A 26,245-nucleotide genomic window follows, 5' to 3' on the forward strand; every position below is an offset into this window, starting at 1 on the left:
ATGCTGCAAACTAGTTTTGGTGATTTGTGTAAAAGTTGGGATGCTGTGAATATGATGTTGAAGAATCAAATATGTATCATTCAATCTTCTTTTCAGAAAACCATCAAGGATGTTTAGCAAATGTATAATTCATCATTCTTTTAAAGTCTGCATCATTGTGTATCAAGGTAATGTTTTAAAAAAATTGACAAACAGTTGTAGAGAGTGAAGATTGTAGGTACTGACAAAACAATATGTGGTTGCTCAATCAGAACAACTCATGGATTACCATGTGCTTGTGAGTTGACAAAGTTGCAGATATCTGGTAATGTTATCCCTTTAGATAGCATTCATGTTTTTTGGAGAAAGTTAAGCCTTGAGAATGAATTGGAGGATGAAGAATCTTTATCAGATTATGACTTTTTAGAAGAGTTAGAAGCAATGAAAGTGTACATGAAGAAACACGATATTGTAAGTCAAAGGATATTCAGGGCTAAGGTGCGTGAAGTTGTATTTCCACATACAACATCAATACTTGCACCACCAGAGAAGGTGAAAACCAAGGGAGCAACTAAAAATAAAAAAGAATTTGATACTCCTCGTGATCCTTCATATTGGGAGTATGTTGATGCCTTTCAAGAATCTGCAAAGCAATCATCTCAACGTTCTGCAAGGCAACCATCTCATTCATCATAGTATTCTGCAAAACAACCATTTTACACACATTTTCCTACTCTTATACATCTGTATATTGAGGAGATAATAGATGTGGTGGCTGATGGAAATTGTGGGTTTCGCGCAATTGCAGCATTGTTAGGTTGGACTGAAGAATCTTGGCCTTTAGTTCGAACACAATTGGATAAAGAGATTCGTCTACATCAAGACCTTTATGCCAATGTGTTCGATGACAGTGTTGAATCAGTGCGAAACTCTTTGAAAATATCATAATTGGGTGCTCAAGGACAAGATAAGTGGATGTGTTTACCAGACTTGGGTTACGTGATAGCAACACTATATAATGTCATATTGGTGTTGTTGTCTCGTAATCTGAATATGATATTCTTTCCGCTAAACAAAGCACCGCCGTCAAAAGAATGTTTACTAACAATTGGATTCGTCAATGAAAATCATTAGGTACAGGTAAAATTTATTAGTGTTTATTAAATTAAATTAATTAGCATTATTAAATTTATTATTGTTTACGGTATTAGCATTGTTTATTAAATTAATGTTTAATATTTTATTGCTCAGATCAAATTGAAGTCTAATTGTCCTTTGCCACCTACCTCACAAAAATGGAAAGACTATTGTGGTGAATGTGCAAAGACATGAGAAATAGCTTGTGCAACAGGTATGAAGCATTGGGAACACATTGATCCATCATTTAGCAAATCATCTTGTATTTTATTAAATGAAGATTAGAATATATCTTGTATTTCATTAAATGAAGATTATAATATATGTTGTATTTCATGATATGAATATTATAATTTAATATATTGTATTTCATTACGTGTTATCATTTACGTTATCATTTACACATTCGATAAAAACACATTCAAAACACATTCGATAATCTCAAAATATCTTAATATAAAATTATCGATTAAATATTCCGGCATACATAACACAATAACACAATAACTAATCGTCATGCAAGCGGCATAATTCACTTAATATGTCATGAATCTCACTAAATGGTGTTACCATATCTAAGGCCATATGTGCAAGCTCAGCTGCTCTACGGCATCGGAGAAACGTCGTCGGAGGAACGTCACGCGGAATACACTGAATACGACCAAATCTATATTGTCCTGCATCGGAGGAACGTCACGCGGAATGCACTGAATACGACCAAACTGTCGAAGACATCGCTCTGGCAAATATGGGACTGAGACTCCACCACATCGAAGATATCCAGAAAACATCGAAATCGATACAAACGGAGGATTAGCTCGGTCATCATCATATGGTGTAAACACTACATCCTTGAGCAACAACGCATCAAGTCTCCGACGATATGTCATCAATCCACCTTCAACATGTTTTGCATTCCACCTACATGCTCTTGGAAGATGCGCAGGAACCGCTCCTCTATCACCCTGCTTACAGGTCCTAGGGAAGTGCTCGTAAATCCAACACTACAACATAATTAACATAATAAAATAACACAACGTAATAATTAAATTAATAATTAAATAAATAAATGACACAATTTAATATAAATGATATATCTGTAGTAGGATCATGTAACCTCTCACCTGTCGAGTGTCGTGGACAGCTCCATCTCCCAGGTTGTCATAAAGGAAAACCAATGCCACGGAAGCCCACGAGTAGTCTCGACAACGATGTAAATCAATAAAAAGAGTAATGTATTTCGCCTCAACATGCGTATGTGTTTTATCGGCGAAAATAGTGCAGCCAACTAAATGCAACAAATACGTTCTAGCCGCACACTCAAACTGGTTAGTTTGAATGAGACGGCTATATAAATCACGCAACCATTGCAATCTATATTGGGCACATTTGTTATAACTAATCTCAGCACATGCTTCCTCCCATGTTGCACCTAAGTACTCATGTGCAGCTCTTGCAGCATTATTAGTATTCATATTCAAAGGGGCATCAAAAAATTTACCATGTGGTGAGATGTGAAGTAGAGTCACGACGTCGTCTAAGGTGATAGTCATCTCTCCAAATGGCAGATGAAATGAGTTGGTCTCTCTGTGCCATCTTTCAACAAATGCGGATATCAGCCCAGCATCAGCCATAGTGAGGTAGCCTGAAGATAGATGCATCAGCCCAGATTCCTGAATTCAATGCTCTACATGAGCTGGCATAGGAACTTCGGCAAATTTCTTCAGTTTCAATCCATGAGTAATTACTTTTAATGATCCACGATCCTGCGAGTAATTACAGAACAATTAGATTAATTAAATAAACTTAAACATAAATAAATAAATAATTAAACATATATATAAATATACAATTAATTAATTAAACTTAAAAATAAATATAATTAACCATTTATATTAATATATAATTAATTAAATAAACTTAAACATAAATATAATTAAATAAACATAAACTTAAACATAAATATAATTAAACATATATATAAATATACAATTAATTTAATAAACTTAAACATAAATAAACAAATAATTAAACATATATATAAATATACAATTAATTAATTAAACTTAAAAATAAATATAATTAAACATTTATATTAATATATAATTAATTAAATAAACTTAAACTTAAACATAAATATAATTAAACATTTATATAAATATACAATTAATTAAATAAACTTAAACATAAATAAACAAATAATTAAATATAAAAATAAATTAACATATACCTCTCCTTCCCATAGCCTCCGAGCCACGTGATGCTCGTACTGTGTCAACACATGTGTGATCGTCGGTCCTTCGGGAAATCCGGTCTGCTGATCCTGATCATCAAGATCAGCAGCATCATTCGACTCATCAGCATGTGCGGAAGTATCATGAATATCTTCAGCGGCAGGCTCCATCTGTGGAGGTTGAGGGACATCCTCCTCCATATGTGCATGCTCAGTGGACTCAACATCATCATCCTGGACCTCCTCTTGTCGTCGACGACGCTGCCTAATTGGATGATTTGCTTCGTTGTGTCGTCTGTTTGATGTTGTTGGTGGAATTATCTCTACACCATCACCTCTGTCACCTATCAAGTTACGAATAATTTGACCAAACACACCTCTCATTCTAGGCACTACAATATATCAATATTCAATATTAAAAATAAATGGAAAAATATTTAAAAAAACCCAAAAAACCATTTCAAAATTTTCACTTGAAACGAAAGTTTCGAAACGTGTTTTTTCGTAACTTTCAGAATATTCGAAGCTTTTACGTTTCGAAAGTTTCGTATTGTTCGAAACTTTTGAAAGTTTGTATTTCGAAACTTTCAAGTTTAACGAAACTTTTGTACTTCGAAAGTTTCAAGTTTAACGAAAGTTTCGAATGTTCGAAAATTTCTGAAAAAAATATGTTTCGAAACTTTTATATTCAACGAAAGTTTCAAAATTTGTCTTGCTTTTTCACTTCGGATGATTGAAAGATTCGAATTTTTGGTAGGGTGTGAGAATCGAATATTTCAGAGTTTCGAAGAAATGGGGTGAAAAAAGAAAAGTGTGTTTTTATTAGGGTTTTATAGATGAAATAAGGAGCAGTATGATCTTTTTTTTATGGTTGGTGGGTGGGAGGTAAAATAGGGGGGTTCACAGTACAATTCTCTTAATTCAATAATGGCTCAAGTAAGCCCTTCAAGCTGGGCAAAATTTAGACCAAATATGGCCCATTTTTCATTCGTGAGATAAAAGACCAGATGTGGCAAATTGGAATCCAAGTGGAACTAGTTTTGGGCTTTGATAATCAGAATACGTAAATGACCTTTCTTTCTTTGGAAAATATTCATATGCCCCTCAGAAGTTATGATTTATTAGTGAATTTTATATTACAGAAAGCTAGGAACTTAGGAACCTATAAAAATGAGTAAACATGTGAGTTGGATGAGAATTTATTTCTTTTCTTTTAAATGAAAAGTCACAAGAGTCTTTTGGAATGTTGGATGAGCTTGTGGATGGAAGATATGCCAAAGTAGAATAGCAAAAATACAATATGCAATTTAGTATTCTAAATTGTAATCATCCGTCATTCATTTTTGTAAATTGGTATATACATCTTAAAATAATTTTTTTGTTAACTTCTTTGGTTAAAGATCATTGGTATATGCATCTTAAAATAATTTTTTGTTAACTTCTTTGGTTAAAGATTATAATCCAACAACTTTTTTATAAAAGATTAATGTTAAAATTATTAGTAATATATTTGAGAGTAGAAACCTTTCACTCAACCCCGCCCATGCTACTATGGACGTACACGTCGACATTGATTTGAACGGAATTGCTTTGTTGTCAAATTAGTTTTACAAGAAGTAAATTTCAACTGTGTCGCCACAATTTCTCTAACAATAATTTAAACATAGACTATTTTAAAATATATTTTATAATCATGACAAATTGTGCATTCATTCCAAAGAAACTATTGAGAGTGCTTATGTTTTTTCGTTACAATTAAAAACCTTAACCAGAGATTGTGAGGTGAACCCACTTTGATTTGTATTGTTCGTAGAATTTAGCACGGTTTTCATTTCTCTAGAGCTTATTTGCGTAGAGTTTTTACGTTTAATAATGGCAATACTGTAACGGGAAAAGTCCTATCAAGTAAAACTGATTCAGAAAATTCATCCCGAAACCAAACTTGAAAAATGAAAAAACAAGAACAAAAGCAACACAAAATGCAAAAGCAGGTTTCTAAACAATATTACATTATGCAATATACAGCGAGCTCAGCTGCGAGAACTACAGTCTAGAAAAAGACTAGAGAAAAAGAAAGAGCATACTAGTTTGTTTTCATATTTACATATAGTTATATATTACATAGTTTCAGTTATTAATTATCATAATCAAACTTCAGGCAGTAGCTCTTCTAGCCCTCTTAGAAGGAGACTTAATGGACTTGGGCTGTTTGGGCTTCGCAGGCCCAGTAACCTTCTTACTCTTCTTCTTCACAACCTTCTTAACCGCCTCTTTTTTCTTACCACTCTTCGTCGCAACTACGTTTCTTTTTCTCTTCGACCCTTCTTGCTTCTTCTCCGCCGCGTTAGCCTTCGTAACCTTAGCCGTAACTTCCTTCTTCGGCTTCGCGGCTTCAGATAGTTTATACGAAGCCTTGATCTTCACCAGCTTCCCTTTCGCGGCTTGATTCTTAAGCTGCAAACTCAGCATCTTCTTGAAATTCGCTGGTAGCGCTGATTTATGCTTCTCCTCCATGTATTTTGCTATAGCGTAAGGGCTTGAACCGCCTTTCTCGTTCAGAGCCAACAAAGCCTCCTTAATCATCTGCAAAACAATCAAATTAAAGTAAATTAAATCAATCAATTAAAATTAAAATGAAACAAAATCAATTTCATTTAAGTAATTACCTGAAAATATGGAGGATGTGAAGCTGTTTTGGCCTGTTTAGGTTTCTTCTTCTCTTTTGAAGCTTTTGGTTTCTTTTCCTTCACAGGTTTAGGTTCCTCCGCCGCTTTCACCTCCTCCACCGGTTGTTCAACGGCGGGAGCATCAACTTCTCCGGCAGCAGACATAACTAATCAAACTTATTTAGTGAGTTGTAATCGTTTGATGAAACGGTAACTTCTAGTGATTAGTGAATGTTACGATCGTTTTGTTTTATAATAGCGAGAGAACAATCACTGCTGGAAGTATCGTTTGGTGCTATTGGTAGAGTGAGTGAGGTGAGGATTGCCAGCGTGTACAAAGGAGATATCTAGAACGTACACGTGGCGCGAATAAAAGCGTTATTTTGTGGGCGGTGAAAATTCGGTGACGTGACACTGGCTGTAGATTGGAATGCCAAGTGTGGTTTTCTGTGTTGTTGCTTGGCCTAAACGGGAAACAAACACATGACAAGAGGAGTGTGTTTTCTGCTGATTTCATTCCTCCATTTTCATTCAACATGCTTCGTTTCTCACTCTGATTTTTTCCATTGATTCATACCTACAAAGTATTGATTACAATGTGGGTTAAATTAAATCAAGTTACATGGTAATAGTAGCCATTTAGGACTCAAAGCAAATCTACAAAAGTATTGACTTTTTCCCAATGTTGAGTAAAGTATTTTCGCATACAAGCTAGTAGTATTACTTTCTAGAATCTACTGAGACAAGTACTTAAAATAAAGTATTTTGACATAAACTAGTAGTATTACTTTCTAGAATCTACTAAGACAAGTACTTTTAAGTTTTGAATTTCTTGTTAGACAGCAATAGTAAGTGCATTCAAAATAAATTCAAAATAAAACTTATTTGGTATGCTAGTTATCGAATATAGGACTTTGATTTGTTATAGTTTGTATTTCTAGATAAATAAAAGGATAAATTTCTTCCATCAGCTTATCCTAAAGAATGATGTATTTGTATACACTCAAACAATTAAGTAAAAAAATTCTAAAGTATGAGAGATATTTAGGTTAAATTTTGTGTACTTTTATAACTTAGAGAGGTCAATTTACATAGAGGTTCCTTTTATGATTTATTAAATTTTATTGTGATGGTCATTATGAATCAATAAATGATAGATGGGTACCTTCTTATACTAGACAAATGTCTATTTATTTTGTGATAGATAATTGCAATCTAATAGCTATGATCACGGCAAGATTATCATCTAGCAGTCACAAATGAAAATACAAGTGATATAGGATAGACGATCATTTTGAATTCTATTCGAATGAGCAATTTGTCTTATATTTGAAAAAATTAAATAAAATAATTATCAAGCATATGCTTGTAAAAAACCAAATTTCACGGCAAACGCTTATGTTGTTTTTATACACTCTAAACACACATTATGTAGGTGTCACATTTACTCAAAAACTATATTATTATATTTCAATAACATTTATTTATTTCAATACTATCTCTTGACTTTTATATAAAAATTAAAAAAATGAAAAAGTTTTTTAATCTTAAATATAAGAAAAATTACTAATTTCAAGATATATTTATTATTTAATCATCTTCTTTACACTTATATTTTTATTTGAAATGCATTTAATATTCACATTAGTGGATGTGGAAATACTTATTGTCAAGTTTACTTTAATAAAAATAAAATTAAAATTAAAAGATAACATGTTTAATAGTTTTCTTAATTTTGAATAGTTGTGTTTTTTTTTTTATAAAAATGTTAACAAATATCTCAAAGATACTTGTCAATGAATTAAAAAAAGTATATAATTTTAAAAGTTGTGTATTATATATCGGGTAATTGATATGGATATCTTTCTTTTTATTTTTTAACCTCAAAATGCTTCACTTTTACAAAAAAAAAAAAATTCAGAATTGTCCTACTTTTTTGTCCCAATTGCTCATTGCAACCTGAGAATGCGACTTGGTGAATGAGATTTTTTTTCTTCATTTTAACAGTGAGACATTTTGGGATTAAAAAATAAAAAGAAAGATATTCATATTGATTACCCTTATATATCTCTTTGAACTTTTTAAAAGTACAACTTGTAGGGATAGAAATTGGACACATTGGCAAAAAATATTTATATTTAATAGGTTAAAAATATCTATAGTGGATACAATTGTAGATATAAATCATAATTCTTTATTAATAATAGTCGTTTTTTTTAAATATTTTTAATTAAATTAATATTCTTTTTTATTTACTAAGAATGTTTTTGGTGGTTCTAATAAGTTTTAACTCTTAGACTTATTTTTTGGCACCCTCTCTTAGAAAATGTAATAAAATTAAACGTTGATGATAGCTCTATTAATAATTTAGGGTGAAATGATTTTTGTGGTTGGTCTTTTGAGAAATTCTTTTGGAGGTTAGAACACAAATTTTGCAAGAAATTATGGTTTCACTTCTAATGTCAATGTTGAGCTTCAAATCATTCCCTAGAGTCTTGATATTGCTTGAAGTAATAGTTTCAGAAATGTGATTTGTGAATCTAATTCCTAATCGGCTTTGAGATTTATTAAAGAGGGAGTGTCGCCTACTCATCCTTATGTACCACTGATATATTATATGCAATCTTCGATTTCTAAGGATCACAATTTGTCTTTTGTGCGCATCTTACGTGAAGAAAATACTAATACCGATTGACTTACTAAATTAAGAGTATTACTTGTTAGAGTATTTTTTGTTTGTCTCTCTCCTTTGGTTAATATTTGTTTAGCATATTCTATGGGAATTCAATTCCAACTAGCTTAGTTTTTTTGTCTTTTTTTTTTCATTGATAAAAAAAATTACTTGCAAAAATAAACATGTATGGGTGCGGGTAAAAGATGTCAAATTATACTCATTCAATGGCATCGTGCTAGATAGATAATTTTTAAAATTGACCATTTGATTGAAAGCTCCTATTCTATAAATTGTATTTATAAATTTTGACATTAATTTATAATCATTTTATATATCATAATGATGTGTTAAGACTAACTTCAACATTGTAATTTGTAATTGTATCTAACATTAATTTTGACGCGTCTTAATAACATAGTAAATGACTATAGATTAATGTCAAAAATTATAGATATACTTAATATGTTAATAACTTTTAATCTAACGGCTGATTTTGAATGAGTGTAACTCTTCGTATATATACACACACATATACGTCTAACACAAGATGTCAACAAATATATAAGCTACCAATTTAAATATACAAATAAAATCATACAAATAAAATCCCAAAATAAATTAATCAAATTCTCTTAATTTTTTTTATGGTAGAAAACAATATTCCATAACTAAGACATAAATAAAATAAACAATTAATTTCATAAAGTATGATAACTTTATCTAAACTTTATTTTATTTTTATTCAAATAAATTTTTGTAGTTTAATTATTAATATTTTTTGTTTGGTTTCTATTTTTAATTAATATCGTTATTCGTTAAATCAAAAAAAAAAATATTTACATATTTAATATAATTTTGAATGTTTAAATTATTTTAATTTATTATTTTCATAATTTAATGTAAACAGAGTTCGAATATTTCTTAATCTTGTTAAAATAATATATTATTTTGAAAATTTAAAATTTATTTTAATTCGAATGCAGATGATTGATATCTGTACAGGCTCTTCCATACTTAAAGGATGTGAGTACAAAGATTAAAATTAATATGCAAGTATATATAGACTCATATACAAATACTTGTCAAATTGCGAAAATGAAGATGAATATTATAATACCTAGTCTATATCCATTGTCATTCCTAAGTAGAATGTAAAAGAAAAAGTGAGGTAAGATTGTGTTAGAAGTTTAGTAAAAGCAAGGACTATGAAGTGTAGTGCAGTGTAGGGATCCTCTATCTCCTTCTAAACAAATAAAAGTTACTCTTTTTTTTGTTTTGTTATAAAACTATCTCTACTCTTTGTCAGATGTTATATTAAACAAAATGTTTTAAGATAACTGTCCCTTATACTTTTAATATAATATTATTTGTTTGATTTTAATTATACATTTAAATACATCACTTTTCTCTTTTTAACCAATTTGCATCACTTTTCTTAATTTATATGAAAATGTCTAAAATTATGAATTAATTAGCTTTTGTGTTATTTAGTTTTTATAATCAATGTAGAAGAAATACCAAAAGAATATAAATATAATAAAAAAAGTAATTCAAATAGTTTTGATTTCTTTCTATCCAAATAACAAATAGGACAAAAATGTAAGACATGGAGGTTTTTTTTTAAACAAAAGTTATAAGAAAATTAAAATAAAGGTGATTTTCCATGGAAATTTTTCTTCACTACTCATTCACAAAATCCCCACCCAAATATGCTTTGTTAGTGTAATAGTTTATGCTTAACTTGTCATTTTTGAGCTCGATTGTAACAAAATCATGGGCGCTTCAGAGTCTACTTTATCCAGCCTACAGGTATAATTCTTTCAATTCCATCTCTTTCTTTGATTTTTCGATTCCAAAAAAATAATGTTAATTATTTATTTATTCACCGAAATCTCTCAATTCATTGTAACTGTAGACGCCGGGTGATAAAATCACCACCGTAACAGAGCGATTGGAAACTTCTGATCCCATTTTAGAGCGCCTTAAATCCCTCAAAATTGTATGTTTTCTTTTTCTATTTTGATTTGATTTGATTATATGATAACGAATATTTGTTGTTGATTACTTGTTTAAAGCTGTGAAATTGATGATTCGATTAATTGTGTCACCGTAGACGCCGCCCGTATTAACGTCTCCTCCAACAGAGGGTACCTTAACTGATATTTTAGTGAAGAGGCCTTCATCTTCTTCAGCTTCAGGTGATTTTTTCTTATGACTGAATTAACCCTTGATATGGTTAACTGGTTGTTATTTCTTAGGTACATTTGCGCAAATTTATCATATTATATACCACTATTATCTTATGACTTCTTAGAATAGAGGGCTTATTAGGTTATCATATTAGTGTTGGACTTTATGTATTATACAATGGAAGAAAGAATGAACAAGAGAAAGTTTCACACAACCACTTTATAAACTCCTTCTACAAGCTAACTTAGGAAGATTATGGAAATAAGGTGGACACAGGTTATGCGCATATCTTAACTTGTTTTTATAAGCTCTTCTAAATCCTTTTAATATTTGTTTCAATAAACAACTTTATTAAGTGTTTATCTTATAGGTACTTGTAAATTATTTCTATAACAAAAGATAAAATAAAATTGTGTTGTTTTCATAAGTCATTCTGGAGAGCTTATGAAAATAAGTTGAGAACTATTTGTGGACATATCATAAGTTGTGTCCATAAGCTCTCCTAAACAGTCTTATAAGTACTTATGCTAGTAGATAAATTTAAACAAGTCGATCAAAACAGACTCTTATGCCATAAAATTAGTATAAATAAACTCTTCCGGATGCTTCCATTGTACATAGGTTGTGCTAATCTTGTGTATTTTCAAATACTATTTCATTTGATTCTAACGACTTATGTTTATGATGTTTATTTCCAATGTTGTGTGTTGTTACATTTTTAAAAGGTTCCAGTCCTTGAGCCTCTTAAATCTTAATCAATGCCTGTGTTTTGCTTTTTTGTGACTGGGTTTACATCCGTTGCCCGGTAAATATTCCCAGTTATAATATTCTTAATTTCCTTATTCTAAAATGACGAAGTAACAAAGAGATCATTGCCTGGACTCAAACCATCTTTACTTAACAATGGAATGTTTGTTCAGCTGGCTAGTTCTATCTTCTCCCAGTATATATAATTATTATTCGTCACATTAACACATGCTAGATAATCTAGCTTCTGATGCAACTGATTAGTCCCTATAAAATATTTGCTTGTACGTGGATTTCATGAACTTTAACTCAATGCAATTTATTAATTAGTTAAGGTTACCAGGTTAATAATATCTGGAAGTCAGAAAAATGTTTCAATTTTAAGCTAAGCTGATTATGAACAATAGCAAGGATAATTTTCAGCTTCCTACTGCAAATATGCCAAGTATATCATAGCTCGCCTTGTGTTATCAATATCATGTTGATGATTGCTCGGATGGCATGTCCAAATCCTTTACTATATAATAATTTATACTTTTCCTTATGATTTTGTTGATTTTGGAAATACTTTGATGTTGTAAACTTCAGGTTTTGCAGTCACTTAATAAATTTTGATCCCTTTTCTGATATATCATGTTGGTCGTGGTCATTCTTTTGAATGCTATCAGCTGCATTTAATACTAACAATAAATAGTACTTAGTTGCTCTCTTTTCATGCTTGAAACAGCTACAGTGAATCCCAAGGTTTTACTGGAGCTCTTCTCCATGTACCGTGATTGGCAGGAAGAAAAGGTCCAAGCGATAAGCAAAAAACAGGTCTGTTCAATACAGGAATAGTTCAATTGATTAATCAAATATTGAATTCTACATCTTATAATGCACCCACTCTCTCCATTCGGACCAAAGGCAACTTTTTCCTCGCAGTTATTAAATTCTATTTCAAGTGGAATACTTACACCTTCTGTACCCAAACTCAAACTTACACTTTTAGGGTCTCTTTGATTTAAGAAAATGTTGTGTTTTCATTAGTAATTACCAATAATTACAAAAAAGTCACCTCATTATTACTTTGTGTTGAGAGTTCCACATCCACGTTGGATGTAATATGGTTTGAAAATGTGTTTATAAGTGGAAGGTGTCTCTCACCTTATAAGTCTGTTTTGCCGAGTTGAGTTAGATCCAACCCAAATTGTAAAATGATGTCAAAGTCTATCCAAGGTTTGTTGGGTTACCCACTATCAGCCCACTCAGGTCAAACATCCCTCATTTGAAACAATTGTCTTTGTTAGTAGGATAATCTTGATAATTTAATTCACCATTAATAAACTAAAAATACAATCAATGGCGTCGGTGAAGATTGTTACTTATATGATGAACACAATTGACTTTTACTTGTTAAATAAAGTAAATATAGTTGACTTATAGTATAACAAACTAACTTAAGATTTTCTTATTAGAATAAGTATTATTCAGTTATTCCAGTGAATATGACCCAGTTAGTTACTGAAACATGAGGTTAAAATGTCTCTCTGTGATGATTTCATCACTGGGTTAATTTTTTCAACAAGTTGCAAAGGGTTATTTGATTTAGTATGTGAAAGTCAAACAAAAGGTTAAATTTTGGAGATGGGAGGTATATGTACTATACTCTTGATTATTAGTTCAACTTTGGTACTTTTTCAACATTTCTAATAAAATAGCATTTAGTGGTCTAGTTAGTTAGATTTTGGAAAATAATCAAACTGCAAAAACATTTTCAATGTAAAATAAAAATTCTATCGTGTGAGAGTGATGACCCTTCAATAATTTTTCTTATTGTATTGATGTTGTTTGACTAATAGTGGAATTGTTTCAATCAATGATTAGACCATTTTTCCTCTAAAGTTAAATAGACATGTGCTCAATATTTTGCATGAGCTATGACATTCTGTACATGCTAAAAAAGTTGAAATTATCGCAGGAGGAGATAGAAAACAGAATAGAAGTTGCTGATGCTTTGGCAATCAAACTTTTTAAGCGATATAATCACTCAACGTCCACAATGAAGACTGCTTCACAGCATCTATCAGGAGGTATTATCAGACTCAGTTTTTAGTTCTTACAATATTTGGAATACTAGGATTTGATTCTCAACTTTAAAGGCAATGCTTGTATGCATGATCTGAAAAATTGAAAAGGAAAAGCCCCTCTTTTATTTGCTTTACAAGGCTCACTCAATCATATAATACCGATTCATTTTCATGTCTGTCATAATGTTTGTGGCACGGGTGAAGAAATAATTAATTAGAGGCTTGGGAACATGTGTTAATTCTATGATTGCATGTGAACATGTGACATGTGTTAACTTTATGTTTCAAACGTCCATATGCAGTTCATGGATTGCAGGTGGAAATTGGAGAGCTCAAAGGAAGGTTAAATGAAGTTATCAGTAACTGTGATGCTCTGTGCAAAAGGATTGCAGCAGAGGGCCCAGAACCACTCCGGTCATCGATCAAACCTTTCGCAATTGCTAAGCCTGACCGAGAAATTAGCTCAAGCTCAACTAGCTTGCAAACAGTTACAAAAACAATTCCACCTTCTGCAGAATAGTAGTTGGACCAACAGGTTTGATTATTGCTCATATTTTCAGAAGCTTCTTGCATTTTAGTCGAATTTGAGAGCTTCAAGTGCTTTTGCATCACAATCACGAGGTTGACTAATTTTATATGGGCCATGCTTTGGATGGAGTGCACGAAGCTTTTCATTATTTGAGATCTAACTCATGGGAACCTTAGAGCAGTAGGGCCACGTTACAATGCTTCTACATAAGGTAGTTGATCCCATCACCGACACCAAAAGTTTGGGCTTGCTAATTGGAGTCAAAAAATTGAAAGAACGTGATAACACAACACGTGATCAGACATGAAGCAATCATTTAATTTATTTTAATTGTTTTGTCAAATTTTTAAGTTAGTGGTTTTGGGAAGTTCCCATTATAGATAGTTTAAGGCATCTCTGAAAATTGGGCTAATTTCACTATTAAACGCCCACACGATTATGTAATTGTGCAACATTTTGCTGTTTTTCATCAACAGTGCTATTTAAACAAATAAAGTTGGTTTTTGTTTGTGCTAAATTGTTCACCAATCAAATATGTACTTAAGTACACATGGAATCTCTTGTCAATGAATTTAAAGAGGGTGTCCCTAATATAGATCTGGTCTAAAGGTAGATCTCATTTTGTTTACATGATACAGAATCAACATACCGTATGATAATTTATATGCTCATTTAAGGAATTAAAAAACCGTTAAGCTGGGAATGCCACTGCCAAACCTTGAAGGAGTAATGGAATAACAGTAACTTCGAAACATGCTCAGAACCGGTAAAAATAGTTGGGGCGGTGTTACAAAACTTGTGTCCGGAATCTATTGATCTAGGTAGAAGATTCTCACTGTATGTAGATTGTAAAATTAGATGATCCATAAAGCGACGAGATTTAACAAGACATTCTAGTTCATTCTACAAGAAACATATAACTTGCAAATCATGATCCTTTTTTACTAAAATTCCTTCATTTTCTTCACTGCACGTTCTCAGATTTTGACTGTTTTTCATGTCTCAATATGGACAGGTATTTTTTGTACCGCTCCCAAGTTGCAGTTTTCTAGATCCAGGAAGAAATATTGACCCAGTTCAATCATTTTACTTTTCTTTACCAATCCTTTCTGTTTGAATTTTTTAATTGAAGAAACGAAACAAAACATTGAACCAGTCTAGTTCAGCTCCATTTTTCATATTGGTAACTTTTGAATCTAGGTGAAAGAACTCTCAACTCCAGAATCAAAAGAAACAAACTAAATCATAATAAACACTATATTCGAACAAGTTTACAACACATTACAACCCAGAGGTTAGCATTTTAGCTTCCACAACACTGAGAATGAATGTAGATATATTAAAGATTTAAAATTTTGGAGCTTACAGAATAACATAAATAACAACTCCAAAATCATTAATTTAAAATGTAAAACAGCTCATAGATTAATAAATCAAACTCCCTCAGCTATGATAAATGAATCACTGAAAATAACAGCAGCATTCTATAACTTCAAAAAATTAAGCAAAAGACAGTAATAATGAATTATAAAAAATAAATGGGAAATTAAGTTGGTTCATCAAGGTTGTTGTTGAGCATCAATGTAACCAGCATCAACAAGAACCTTCTCCTTCTTAGCCATTTCCACATCATTATCAACCATCATTTTAACAAGCTTTTCAAAGTTAACCTTAGGTTTCCAACCAAGAACTTTCTTAGCTTTAGTGGCATCACCTTTAAGATTATCAACTTCAGTAGGACGAAAATACCTCTTATCAATAACAACATGATCCTTCCAATTCAAACCAACATAACCAAAAGCAACTTCCAAAAACTCTTCTACCGTATGTGAATCTTCAGTCGCAACAACATAATCATCAGGTTTCTCCTGTTGCAGCATCAACCACATCGCTTCAACGTAATCACCAGCAAATCCCCAATCCCTAGAAGCTTGAAGGTTCCCGAGGAAAAGTTTACTCTGAAGCCCGATCTTGATCCTTCCAACAGCACGAGTAATCTTCCTCGTTACGAAATTCTCTCCGCGCCGCGGAGATTCGTGATTGAAGAGGATTCCGTTACAAGCGAAGATCCCGTAAGCTTCACGGTAATTAACAGTGTACCAATGCGCAGCGCATTTCGACGCGGCGTAAGGCGAACGAGGATGAAACGGCGTCGTTTCAGATTGCGGAGGCGGAGTGGATCCGAACATTTCGGAAGATCCGGCTTGGTAGTAACGAATATGAGATCTACCAGATGCGGCGATGTGAGATCTAACGGCTTCGAGGAGACGGAGAGCACCGGTAGCGACGACATCGGCTGTGTAATCAGGGATCTCGAAGGAAACAGCGACGTGAGATTGAGCGGCGAGATTGTAAACTTCGTCGGGAAGAATTGTATCGAGCCAACGACGGAGGGAGGAAGCGTCGGAGAGATCAGCGTAGTGAAGTTTCATGCGAGCTTTGTGAGCATTGTGTGGATCAACGTAGATATGATCGATTCGTTGAGTGTTGAAATTTGAAGAACGACGGATTAAGCCGTGAACTTCGTAACCTTTGTTGAGGAGAAACTCCGTTAGGTATGAACCGTCTTGACCGGTAATTCCGGTTATTAATGCTACTTTGGGAGATGATGGAGTAGTAGTTGAGTCTCCGTTTGTTGACGCCGTTGGAGTAGTGGAACCTGCATCGGCCATTGTTATTGTTGTTGGAAAAAATGGGAAATGATTATGATGATTGAATATAATGAAGTGAGATCTCGTTTAAGGCTTTATTTATGGAGGAAGTGACGCGGTTTTCCTTCTCAATTCACAATTTTGACACTGCGAAATTACTCGTGACGATCTCTGCTAATATTAATCACTTTCCTGTTCAATGCCTTAAACTTGTCCTTTTTTCTTTTTTTTCTTTTTTGTAATAGTTGAAAATTTTACTGATTTTCTTTTTTAATTATCTATGCAATCAATAGTTTCTTAATTGCAGATTAATTTCGTTATACTGTTGTTTATAAATTATTACTTCATCTATAATAAAATACAAACACAAATAAAAATAATTAAAAAATTGTTTTTTTTTATCAAATACTAATATATTTTAAATCAGTTATATATATATTTTAATTCTAAAGAAGTATTATATAATATCATATTTTATTTATATTTTAAAATTCTAAAATATGTTTTCATATTATATTTGTGAGATTTTTTGAACTAAACCATTTCATAGAGAGAAGATTAAGTTAATTAATAAAAATGTACTTTTGAAAATAATGAAAATAAACTGTTAATATTTTATTTGTTTATTAAAAATAAAATCAACACAAATTTTTATGTTCGAAAAATAATAAATGTTTTACAATAGATGAATCTATATTCTTTAATTGAGAAATATAGAGACTAAGCGAATTATTAAAATAAATTTGTTTTACACCATTCTTCAATAAAAGTAAGGTATGTGCAAGTTTTTTTGTTTATAAATAATTATAATATATATTTATATAGTAAGATTTTTAATTTATGTTGGACAATGGCGCCAATAATTGATGATTCATTAATAATGTAAACTATCATTTATAAAAAGGCTAAAATATTTATTATCTAAAAAATTAAATTATAATTTAAAATATATTTTTTATTCTTCTATTTTTATAGAATCACAATTTTAATTCCCATCCTTTTTCACAGAAAATATAATTCCAATTTTAAAAAATTACCACCATTACATTTTGTGCTAATATGCCATGTTGGTTGTGGTCAACAAGAGCACAAACTAAATTGATCAGTTCTTTAGTTTTAAACTAGTATGTTTAAATTAAATATTGTAACGGGATTAGACCGATTTTGTCTTTTCTAATTCCATATTTGATTAGTCAGATAAAATTTATCTTTCATTTTTTATTGAATGTGAAATTTAAATCTATATATTTGTCAACATCCACATTTATATCTATAAAATAATAAATTTAAAAATTATATTTATTATAATTAATATACTAAAATTAGAAACATATTAAAATCATATTTTCTAAATCATATTTTGTACTAAAATTGAATATTTTTTACATATATATATATATATAATTTAAAAATAATAATAAAAATTACTAGCAGATTCTCGCCCTGTGATTTTTCCTCATCCAAATTGGGATGGTTCAGAGGGTACCAAGATATATGGATTAAGTAAACTTTGTTTTACAAATGAACTTTTAATAAAAATTAAATTTTCTCTAATTTAATTTATATTTGGATAGTATTTTCTGCAAATATCGTATATAGTGAGATGTATTTTTAAATGTGTTTATTAAAAACTATATAATTTCATTATAATGCAATATGAATTTTCCAATTAGTGACAATAAATAGATAGTTTTTTTAATACTTCCAAACGAAAAATAGACTATACAAAAACTGTAACACAATGTCAACCCTATTTTCCATTACAAAATTTATAGTTTTAGAGTTGCAAATGGAATACAAAACATGCTCTAAAAAGTGATAATTTATAGACTTTATTGGGAATACATATGTGTGACTAAAGGTAGAAGGGTAAGGAACTTTACAGTGGCAGAACAGTCGTGATTAATTGTTTGTTTAGCAAAATAGACAACAATAAACATGAGAAGAATAAGAACGGATAGCAAAGGTGAAAACATAACTGTTGTGGATCCATCAATAGTTGTAGTAGCAACTAACACTGCAATAAAAGCTGTTTTTCGATAGATTAGTGACAGCAAACCGAGTAGCAGAGCAGCCTTTCTGAGCGAGCCAATAACACAAACGTTACAAGCTTCAATTTGTTTTATAACAAAGACAAGTTCATGAACATAAGCTTTTGATGTTTCACGAGCAACAAGAAGCAAAATTCAACTAAACTAGAAAGGAAAAAAAGTGTAGGTTAGTGACCCTTGTAACCAAACTAGTTCATTGAGCAATTCAAAATTGCCATTATTAAGTACCAGGAAGACATGAGAGCAATCGGTACTACCCAGTCTCCATTACCAGATAATCAATTAAATAAAGAAACATTCCCTAAACACTGCAGCACAAGGTACTAATCCTGCATCAAACCTTTTCAGCATTGGAACTTGATAAAATCATGAAGGCAAACTGACGGACAAAATAGTAGTTGAAAACAAATATAAATACTGTCATTTAAAAGATTCATATAAATGGGGCAAAGGGTTCTCAAAACAATATCCAAGCAGTTTGGAACAAACAAGGAAACAAACAAAATTTCAAAAACTTGCAATGAAATAAAACCCTAAGAGTCTCTTCAAGTGGTCTTATCAGCCTTAGCAGCAGTTGCGGCAGCTTGTCCCCTAAGACGACCAGTCCTCTTGGCAGCAATGAGACCAACCTTCTGTCCAGGAGGAGCATCACGCCTAACAGTACTAGCATGTCCAATATGTTGGTGGTTACCTCCTCCGTGAGGATGCTCAACTGGATTCATAGCAACACCACGAACCTTAGGCCAGCAATTCCTCTTCACTCTAAATTTGTGGTAAGCATTACCAGCCTTAAGAAGTGGCTTCTCAGTTCTTCCTCCACCTGCAACTTGTCCAATCATAGCTCTGCACCCACTTGGAACAATCTTCTTTGCTCCAGATGGAAGCTTAATTCTGTCAACAAACATACCAACCAACAACATTAAAACTTATATTGATGTTAATCACAAAAAATGTCTGTTTTCAAATTTCTTCTCACACTCCATTATACAAGATATTGAAACACTAAATGTCTTTATTACAATAACATGAACTACTACTAACATATACATCAATCATACTTTCATCATCAACAAGTTCTTATATACTAAATCATTTCCTACTTCTTCTCACACTGAATTATATGTATACTGCACTTACTAAATTACATCAGACATTAATTGCAAAATGTCATTAAAATAAACCATACTTTCATTATCATTATCAATTATTTATGCTAATGTTCATCATAAAATAAAAATATGATTAATTACTAACCTTTTACACTATATTAACCTAATTCATGACACAAAAATTTCTAAATGGCAATAACATAAATTACTCAACAATAACAGTGACATAAATCTTAATATCATCATCAACACAAATGATTAAAAAAAATTATACCTACTTCAATTGTAAAAAAATACTATTTTTTTTCTTAATTATGTTCACACACGATAAGACTAATTCACAAAGTTCAAATAAATAAACAATTATCCAAAAGAAGTTACACAAAACAATAAACAAAACACATAAAACATGATAATTAGAATCAAAATAAAATACGAAGACAAAAATGATAGTCAAATAATAACAAAACAAAAAAATGAGAGTGAAATGAGATAGTACAAACCTAGAGGTATCATTATCGGGGTTGTGACTGATAACAATAGCGTAATCACCAGAACACCTAGCGAAAGCACCACGGTCACCAACATGGTGTTCAACATTGCAAATAACAGCTCCTTCAGGGATAGATCTGAGAGGCAAAACATTACCAACAACAAGAGTAGCTTTCTTTCCACAGTAAATAAACTGTCCAGTGTAGATTCCTTCAGCAGCAACGAAAAGCTCACTCTGTTTCTTATACCTAAAAGGATGACGGAAAGAGACCTTAGCGAGGGGTGCACCACGACCAGGGTCATGGATGATATCGGTGATTACTCCCTTGAGGTAACCGTTTCTTTCACCGAAATCGAGACTGCGGAATCTGGCTGGTCCCTTACGGTGGTGGGTGTGGGATTTGAAGACTGATCCCGCACCCTTACGTTGTGCCCTGATAACCCTACCCATCCCGAATAATTTAGTTCTACCCCTACCGCGGCAACAATGAAATGGTGTGGAATGGCTTCAGAGAGTAATTAGGGTTTTTGTGTCTTATATATAGTACACGCGTTCAATCCATTTTGTCTTCGGATTTCATTAAGCCCATAAGGTTTGGCCCAATACCAACACAACCAAATTAACTTGGTGTTTTCTTTTTTTCTTTTTTGTAATGAAATTAACTGGCATTGATTTGATTAAGGGATTCAAAGTTGGGCTCTTCTTGTTTCAATAGTTATATAGGATGTTTCTTCTCTCACCCCAATCCAACACAAGTAAGATATACTTGTATCGCTTGAATAGTCAAATTGAACATAATTTAGAGGTTTTTGAGAAAATTTAAAAGTGACAAAATTCCAATTAGTACATATTAGGATTAACTTAAGGGTAAGTCCATTAAGCTCTTATTTTATGTCTTGTTTATAAATAAGTTTATGGTTAAAAAATGTTATCAAGAAACAATTATGTTGTTTTTTTACAAAGTAAAATTCATTAAAGTGTCACTTATTCAAGTATAAGACGTGTCAAAATAGAGTCAAATGTTAACAAGAATACAACAAAATCAAATTATAATGGAGAACAAAATACCATAAAAATTTGATGATAAAAGAATCTCTCAACTTAATAACTTGAAAAAAAACTCTTTACAATTTAATAGTGTTGCGAATGCCCATACACTCAATGGGATTTGTCCATCATTGATTAAACATAAATAAAAATCCTTTATGATGAACTTTAAGCCACCACTAAGCTTGTAATTTGATTTCATCAACAAGACATTTGAAATAACTAATATTTTGATTAAAAATTCAATTATTACGATCTTTTCAAATGGTTCAAATGCAAACTAGTCAAATAACATGATGACATTCAAGAGAAGCTTTGTTAAACAAATATAAATTAAAAAATTATTGAGCATGCTTAAAGGCGTCATGCTGAAGAGCACTAACCACCCTCGTCCACTCCAATATTGCACCCACATCTGACTAAAAAATAGATAATAAATGAAAAGGTGTTGTAAAGTTTTTTCACCGCCACACCCAAAGATACCTAATAAATTATCTGAATTCACTATTCTGCATTTTGTCAAGTTGTTCTTTGTAGGAATACAATTGTTTAAAAAGCTCAAAGCGAGCAACTCATCTTTCAAAGGCATCGCCTTGTTCCAAATGAAATCGATCATGTGAGACCTATCATCCTAGTCTGCCATAATCAAAGTAGAGTATGCATTTTTAAATGAATAAACTCCACTATGTTTTAGTTTCCAAGATCACCTATCCAAAAACGAATTCTTGTAAAAACATTCAACAATAAAATACAACAGTCGCACACCAAATCCTTTTCCCACACAAACAAGTGTGTCATCCAACTCCATCCTCCACCATCAATGCTCCATTCCTCTTGAAACATATCCGCTACCGACACAATTTTGTTGTTAACTATCCCAAACAATCTATGTTGTGTTCAATTTAAGTATGTGTTTTTTATTACTCATGTGCTTATGAAACAATACTCTCTTAAACATTTTAGAGGTTTAGTTCTAATTTTAAAAATAAGACTATTAATGTACAAATTTTATAGGAACTAAAAAATATTTAATCTATAAAAAAATTCGCCTTCATTTTATTATATTATATATATATATATATATATATAAACAATCACCAACCTTGATAGGAAAGGTAATAACTAAGCTAGTAATTTGACAAATTATTATTTTTTTATCTAAAATAATTTTTACTGGTGAGATAGTTTTCATCACTTCATATATGAGAATTTGTTTTGTAATAGATTGAGTCTTTCTATGAAGTTAATGTTGATTCTATTTTTCCTCTTCTTAATTCGTTTTTAGTTATTGATACTTGAGTTGTGTGTACCTCTTGACTTGCTATTGAGTGTTTTTCAATCTTTATAAAAACAACACAAACAAATCAACTTAAATTATATTTTGTTAAATGCACACAAGTGTTTTAAGAAACACATTTAATGATTTACATGTAAAAATACAGTATTGAAAATGTATAAAAGTTTATGTTTAATTTTTTAATAGTTTAAATTTTATTTTTTCCAATACAAAATTTTCTCACGTGATAGGCACTTGTTAGCCAAACTTTTGTTTTATAAGTGCAATTACTTATTGTCATCATTCAAATTCACACCTATATTGTGAAAATGCTCCACAATCAAAGGACATCGATTAATGTAGAAAAGAAACACAAAACGACATAGCTAATTCAAAAACACAACTACAAGAAAGAAGAAAAAAACACTAATACAGTCAAAGTTGAACAAAAAATATAGTGGTTGTTGCGCTCTGTTAGTGGAATTAGTTTATAATAATCTGTAGTTTATAGTAGTAATTTAATTTTTTTTAATTAATTTAAAATGTGTACTGTATTTTTTATTTATTCATTTAAATTACAATAAATAATTTAATTTAAAATATTAATTATTTTAATATTCAAATTATTTATAAATAATTTAAAATTATAATAAATAAATTATTTAAAATTATTTACTATCAATTATTAATCATATTAAATTAAAAAGTAATTTATTAATTTATTTTTAAGTATTTATTTTAAATTATATTAAATAAATTATAAAAAGTAAAATCTATTTTACTTATAATTGTAAAAATAGAATTGAAAGAAAAATAATAAAATATAAACTCATAAATTATTTATGTATAACAAACTATAATCTTATTGTTTTTATTTTATCGAATAGAGTTAAAAGTACAAAAGTAAACACAATTTTTTTTTCACTCTTTATTTCTTTTGCTACAAAATAGGGGAAAAGATGTTCAGTGTAATTCTTTTTTCTTTTTTATACAAATTGTTCTTCCAATAATAAATCAAAATAAAAAAGTAAGAGGAAGATGTTTTGATTAAATATTCAATTTGATTTTTCACTTTATTAATATTTTAACTTATTTATATAAAAAATCAACTTTATTAATATTTTAACTTATTTATATAAAAAATAGAGAGAATTATCTATTTATCTTGTATTAGAATATCTTTTGTATTTTCTCAAATTCATTCACCATCGTCATCTCCAAACTACAATAATCACAATGTTTTTGTTCTATTTTCGCATTCGTCTTCTTCGTTCGATTATCAAAGTCGGTTGCAAGATTAATATTTATTGTGATTATACTAACAACAATGTTGCGTTTATTTTGTCACTATTTTGTAATCAATAGAATAATGTAGTTGGAGATGAAAAAAATGACTGATTAATTTGATGAAGGTTCTTATTCAACGTATGATGATATAGTAATTATAGCTTTTTGATAGTTTTAATTTGAGTGTTGAAATACCAAAAAGAAGAGTGAGAGTAGAAGAAGATTGAAAATAAAGTTTTTGATTATTTTAAAAATTAAATCAAATTTTCGAGTAAATTTTGTTTTCTCTCACTTACCAAATAAAATAAAATAAAAAAATTCAAACTCTAAAGCAAATTTTGAGTTTTAAATTATTAAAAGATGTGACCGACAAAAGGGTCAAAAATCTTATTAAGAAAATATAACAATAATATACTTTAGCAAATAACGTAAGCAAATTATATTTTTATATTTTTTTTTATATTTTTATATAAACTAATTAATTGGTGTTATCAAACAAACACACATACTTTAAATGTAACTTTTTTTTTAACTCAAATGAATGTTCTAAAATTAATTTCTTTAATTATAGAGGATATTCACACATAGAAGATAGTTTTGAAATCATGCATACATTATACCTAATAGCTTAACATGTTTTGCATATGCATGCATTATTTTTGTATCATTCATATTATATCTTTAGAATTGATTCTAATTTAAAATTAAAATTTATAACTTTTAAATTTAAACGTAATTTTTATACCAAAATTCATTGTTAAACTCATTACTTTTGTTGTTAAATATAACAATAACATTAATCAAATTGCTTTTGTTAGTTCTAAAATAAAATTGTATCAAATAATAAAGTGATTGGTGTGTGGGGGTAATTATATAATATTTTACAAAAATAACAAAATTAAAATAATAAAATTATAAATAAATAAAATAGAAAAATACTATAAGATGATGGTGAATGGGGTTCAGAGAATGCAAAAAGTTAGTCTGAACTTTCAGATGAAGAAGATGATTGTATGTGATTTTTTTTGACTTATAACTAAATTAACATATGTTTGTTTGATTGACGGATAAGAGACATGATATGAATAAATTATCATATCATGTCTGAATTCAGTGTTTGATGAACCAATAATCCAGAATTCTATTCATGTTTCTTTAGTTGAAATTTATATCATGAATATGAGTTGACTTAGAAACCAACATGATAGGATAAGAAGATTAGATTACTCAATTATTCTTATAAAATATAAAAAAATATAAATATAATTTTTTTAATAAAATATAAAAATATAAATCTAATAAAAAAGAAAAATAATTAATAGAATTTGATATTAAACTAAAAAATGAAATATTAATAATTAATTTAAAAAATGTTTATGATTTTACACAAGGTAGTTTATCTTTTTATATAATTTAATAAATTAGTATTCACAATTATAAAAATATAAAAATATAAAAATTAATTAAAATTTTAAAATAAATATAATTTTTTAAATGTATTTTTGCCATTTACATATAATATATATCATATGTTTATTTACATTCTAATAAATAAAATATAATTATTTGATCACTCATGATTTTTTTTTAAAATTTAAATTTTTTATTTAGTAGTGTCAATAGATAGTTTTAATATTAAATTATTTTAAATTCTAAGAAATAAAATATAATAATTTGGTTATTGATGATTTAATTTTTAAAATTGAAATTATTTATTTAGTAGTGTCAATTAATAATTTTAATATAAAATTATTTTATTATGTATTTAATTTTTTTGTTAATTTATAATATTTAAAATATAATAAATAAATTTTTAAAAAATTTAAATGTAATTGTCTATGATAATAATTTTATTATTTATATAAAATATATATTATATCATATTATAATGAAATATGTATTAAATAGATAATAAAATAAAATATTATCATATATATATATATATAGAATAATCAAACGGATCCTAACAAAACGGGCGAATGTTGAAGATGAAAGATTTGCTTACGTCAGATTCTTGTGTGTTTGTTTTGTTTTGTTAAAGTTGGTGGAGCCTCAGTAGGAGCGTTTAAACAGTGACCGAACGCGCACATTTAGCCACCACTTTCGT

The 26,245-nt window shown here is 29.9% G+C and overlaps 4 protein-coding genes across 4 annotated transcripts; 1 reads left to right on the plus strand and 3 right to left on the minus strand.

The window, feature by feature from the left end:
- Window positions 1–5,320: 5,320 nt before the first annotated feature.
- LOC101498231 (histone H1) lies at window positions 5,321–6,246 on the minus strand. The gene is made up of 2 exons (XM_004512065.3): window positions 6,016–6,246; window positions 5,321–5,932 (listed from the first exon to the last, which is right to left on the minus strand). The coding sequence occupies exons 1-2, from the start codon at window positions 6,178–6,180 to the stop codon at window positions 5,504–5,506; spliced, it is 594 nt and encodes a 197-aa protein (XP_004512122.1). The 5' UTR covers window positions 6,181–6,246; the 3' UTR covers window positions 5,321–5,503.
- Window positions 6,247–10,317: 4,071 nt separating this feature from the next.
- Window positions 10,318–14,741, plus strand: LOC101498564 (uncharacterized). The gene is made up of 6 exons (XM_004512066.3): window positions 10,318–10,498; window positions 10,605–10,688; window positions 10,803–10,887; window positions 12,354–12,442; window positions 13,587–13,698; window positions 13,998–14,741. The coding sequence occupies exons 1-6, from the start codon at window positions 10,463–10,465 to the stop codon at window positions 14,213–14,215; spliced, it is 624 nt and encodes a 207-aa protein (XP_004512123.1). The 5' UTR covers window positions 10,318–10,462; the 3' UTR covers window positions 14,216–14,741.
- Window positions 14,742–15,450: 709 nt separating this feature from the next.
- Window positions 15,451–17,019, minus strand: LOC101498900 (GDP-mannose 4,6 dehydratase 1). Its single transcript, XM_004512067.4, has one exon. The coding sequence runs from the start codon at window positions 16,894–16,896 to the stop codon at window positions 15,784–15,786; it is 1,113 nt and encodes a 370-aa protein (XP_004512124.1). The 5' UTR covers window positions 16,897–17,019; the 3' UTR covers window positions 15,451–15,783.
- A 2,305-nt stretch (window positions 17,020–19,324) lies between these two features.
- LOC101499226 (large ribosomal subunit protein uL2x) lies at window positions 19,325–21,060 on the minus strand. Its single transcript, XM_004512068.4, has 2 exons — window positions 20,539–21,060; window positions 19,325–19,817 (listed from the first exon to the last, which is right to left on the minus strand). The coding sequence occupies exons 1-2, from the start codon at window positions 20,976–20,978 to the stop codon at window positions 19,472–19,474; spliced, it is 786 nt and encodes a 261-aa protein (XP_004512125.1). The 5' UTR covers window positions 20,979–21,060; the 3' UTR covers window positions 19,325–19,471.
- Window positions 21,061–26,245: the final 5,185 nt, after the last annotated feature.

This window comes from Cicer arietinum, chromosome 8 (genome assembly GCF_000331145.2).
Source record: "Cicer arietinum cultivar CDC Frontier isolate Library 1 chromosome 8, Cicar.CDCFrontier_v2.0, whole genome shotgun sequence".
Taxonomy (NCBI): domain Eukaryota; kingdom Viridiplantae; phylum Streptophyta; class Magnoliopsida; order Fabales; family Fabaceae; genus Cicer; species Cicer arietinum.

Coding starts and splice junctions, on each gene's coding strand:
- LOC101498231 (XM_004512065.3), bottom strand. CDS start 6,180: ATGTCTGCTGCCGGAGAAGTTGATGCTCCCGCCGTTGAACAACCGGTG. Junction 5,933..6,015: donor CACATCCTCCATATTTTCAG/GTAATTACTTAA, acceptor ATTGTTTTGCAG/ATGATTAAGGAGGCTTTGTT.
- LOC101498564 (XM_004512066.3), top strand. CDS start 10,463: ATGGGCGCTTCAGAGTCTACTTTATCCAGCCTACAG. Junction 10,689..10,802: donor GCCTTAAATCCCTCAAAATT/GTATGTTTTCTT, acceptor GTGTCACCGTAG/ACGCCGCCCGTATTAACGTC. Junction 13,699..13,997: donor TTCACAGCATCTATCAGGAG/GTATTATCAGAC, acceptor GTCCATATGCAG/TTCATGGATTGCAGGTGGAA.
- LOC101499226 (XM_004512068.4), bottom strand. CDS start 20,978: ATGGGTAGGGTTATCAGGGCACAACGTAAGGGTGCGGGATCAGTCTTC. Junction 19,818..20,538: donor CCCGATAATGATACCTCTAG/GTTTGTACTATC, acceptor GTTTGTTGACAG/AATTAAGCTTCCATCTGGAG.
- LOC101498900 (XM_004512067.4), bottom strand. CDS start 16,896: ATGGCCGATGCAGGTTCCACTACTCCAACGGCGTCAACAAACGGAGAC.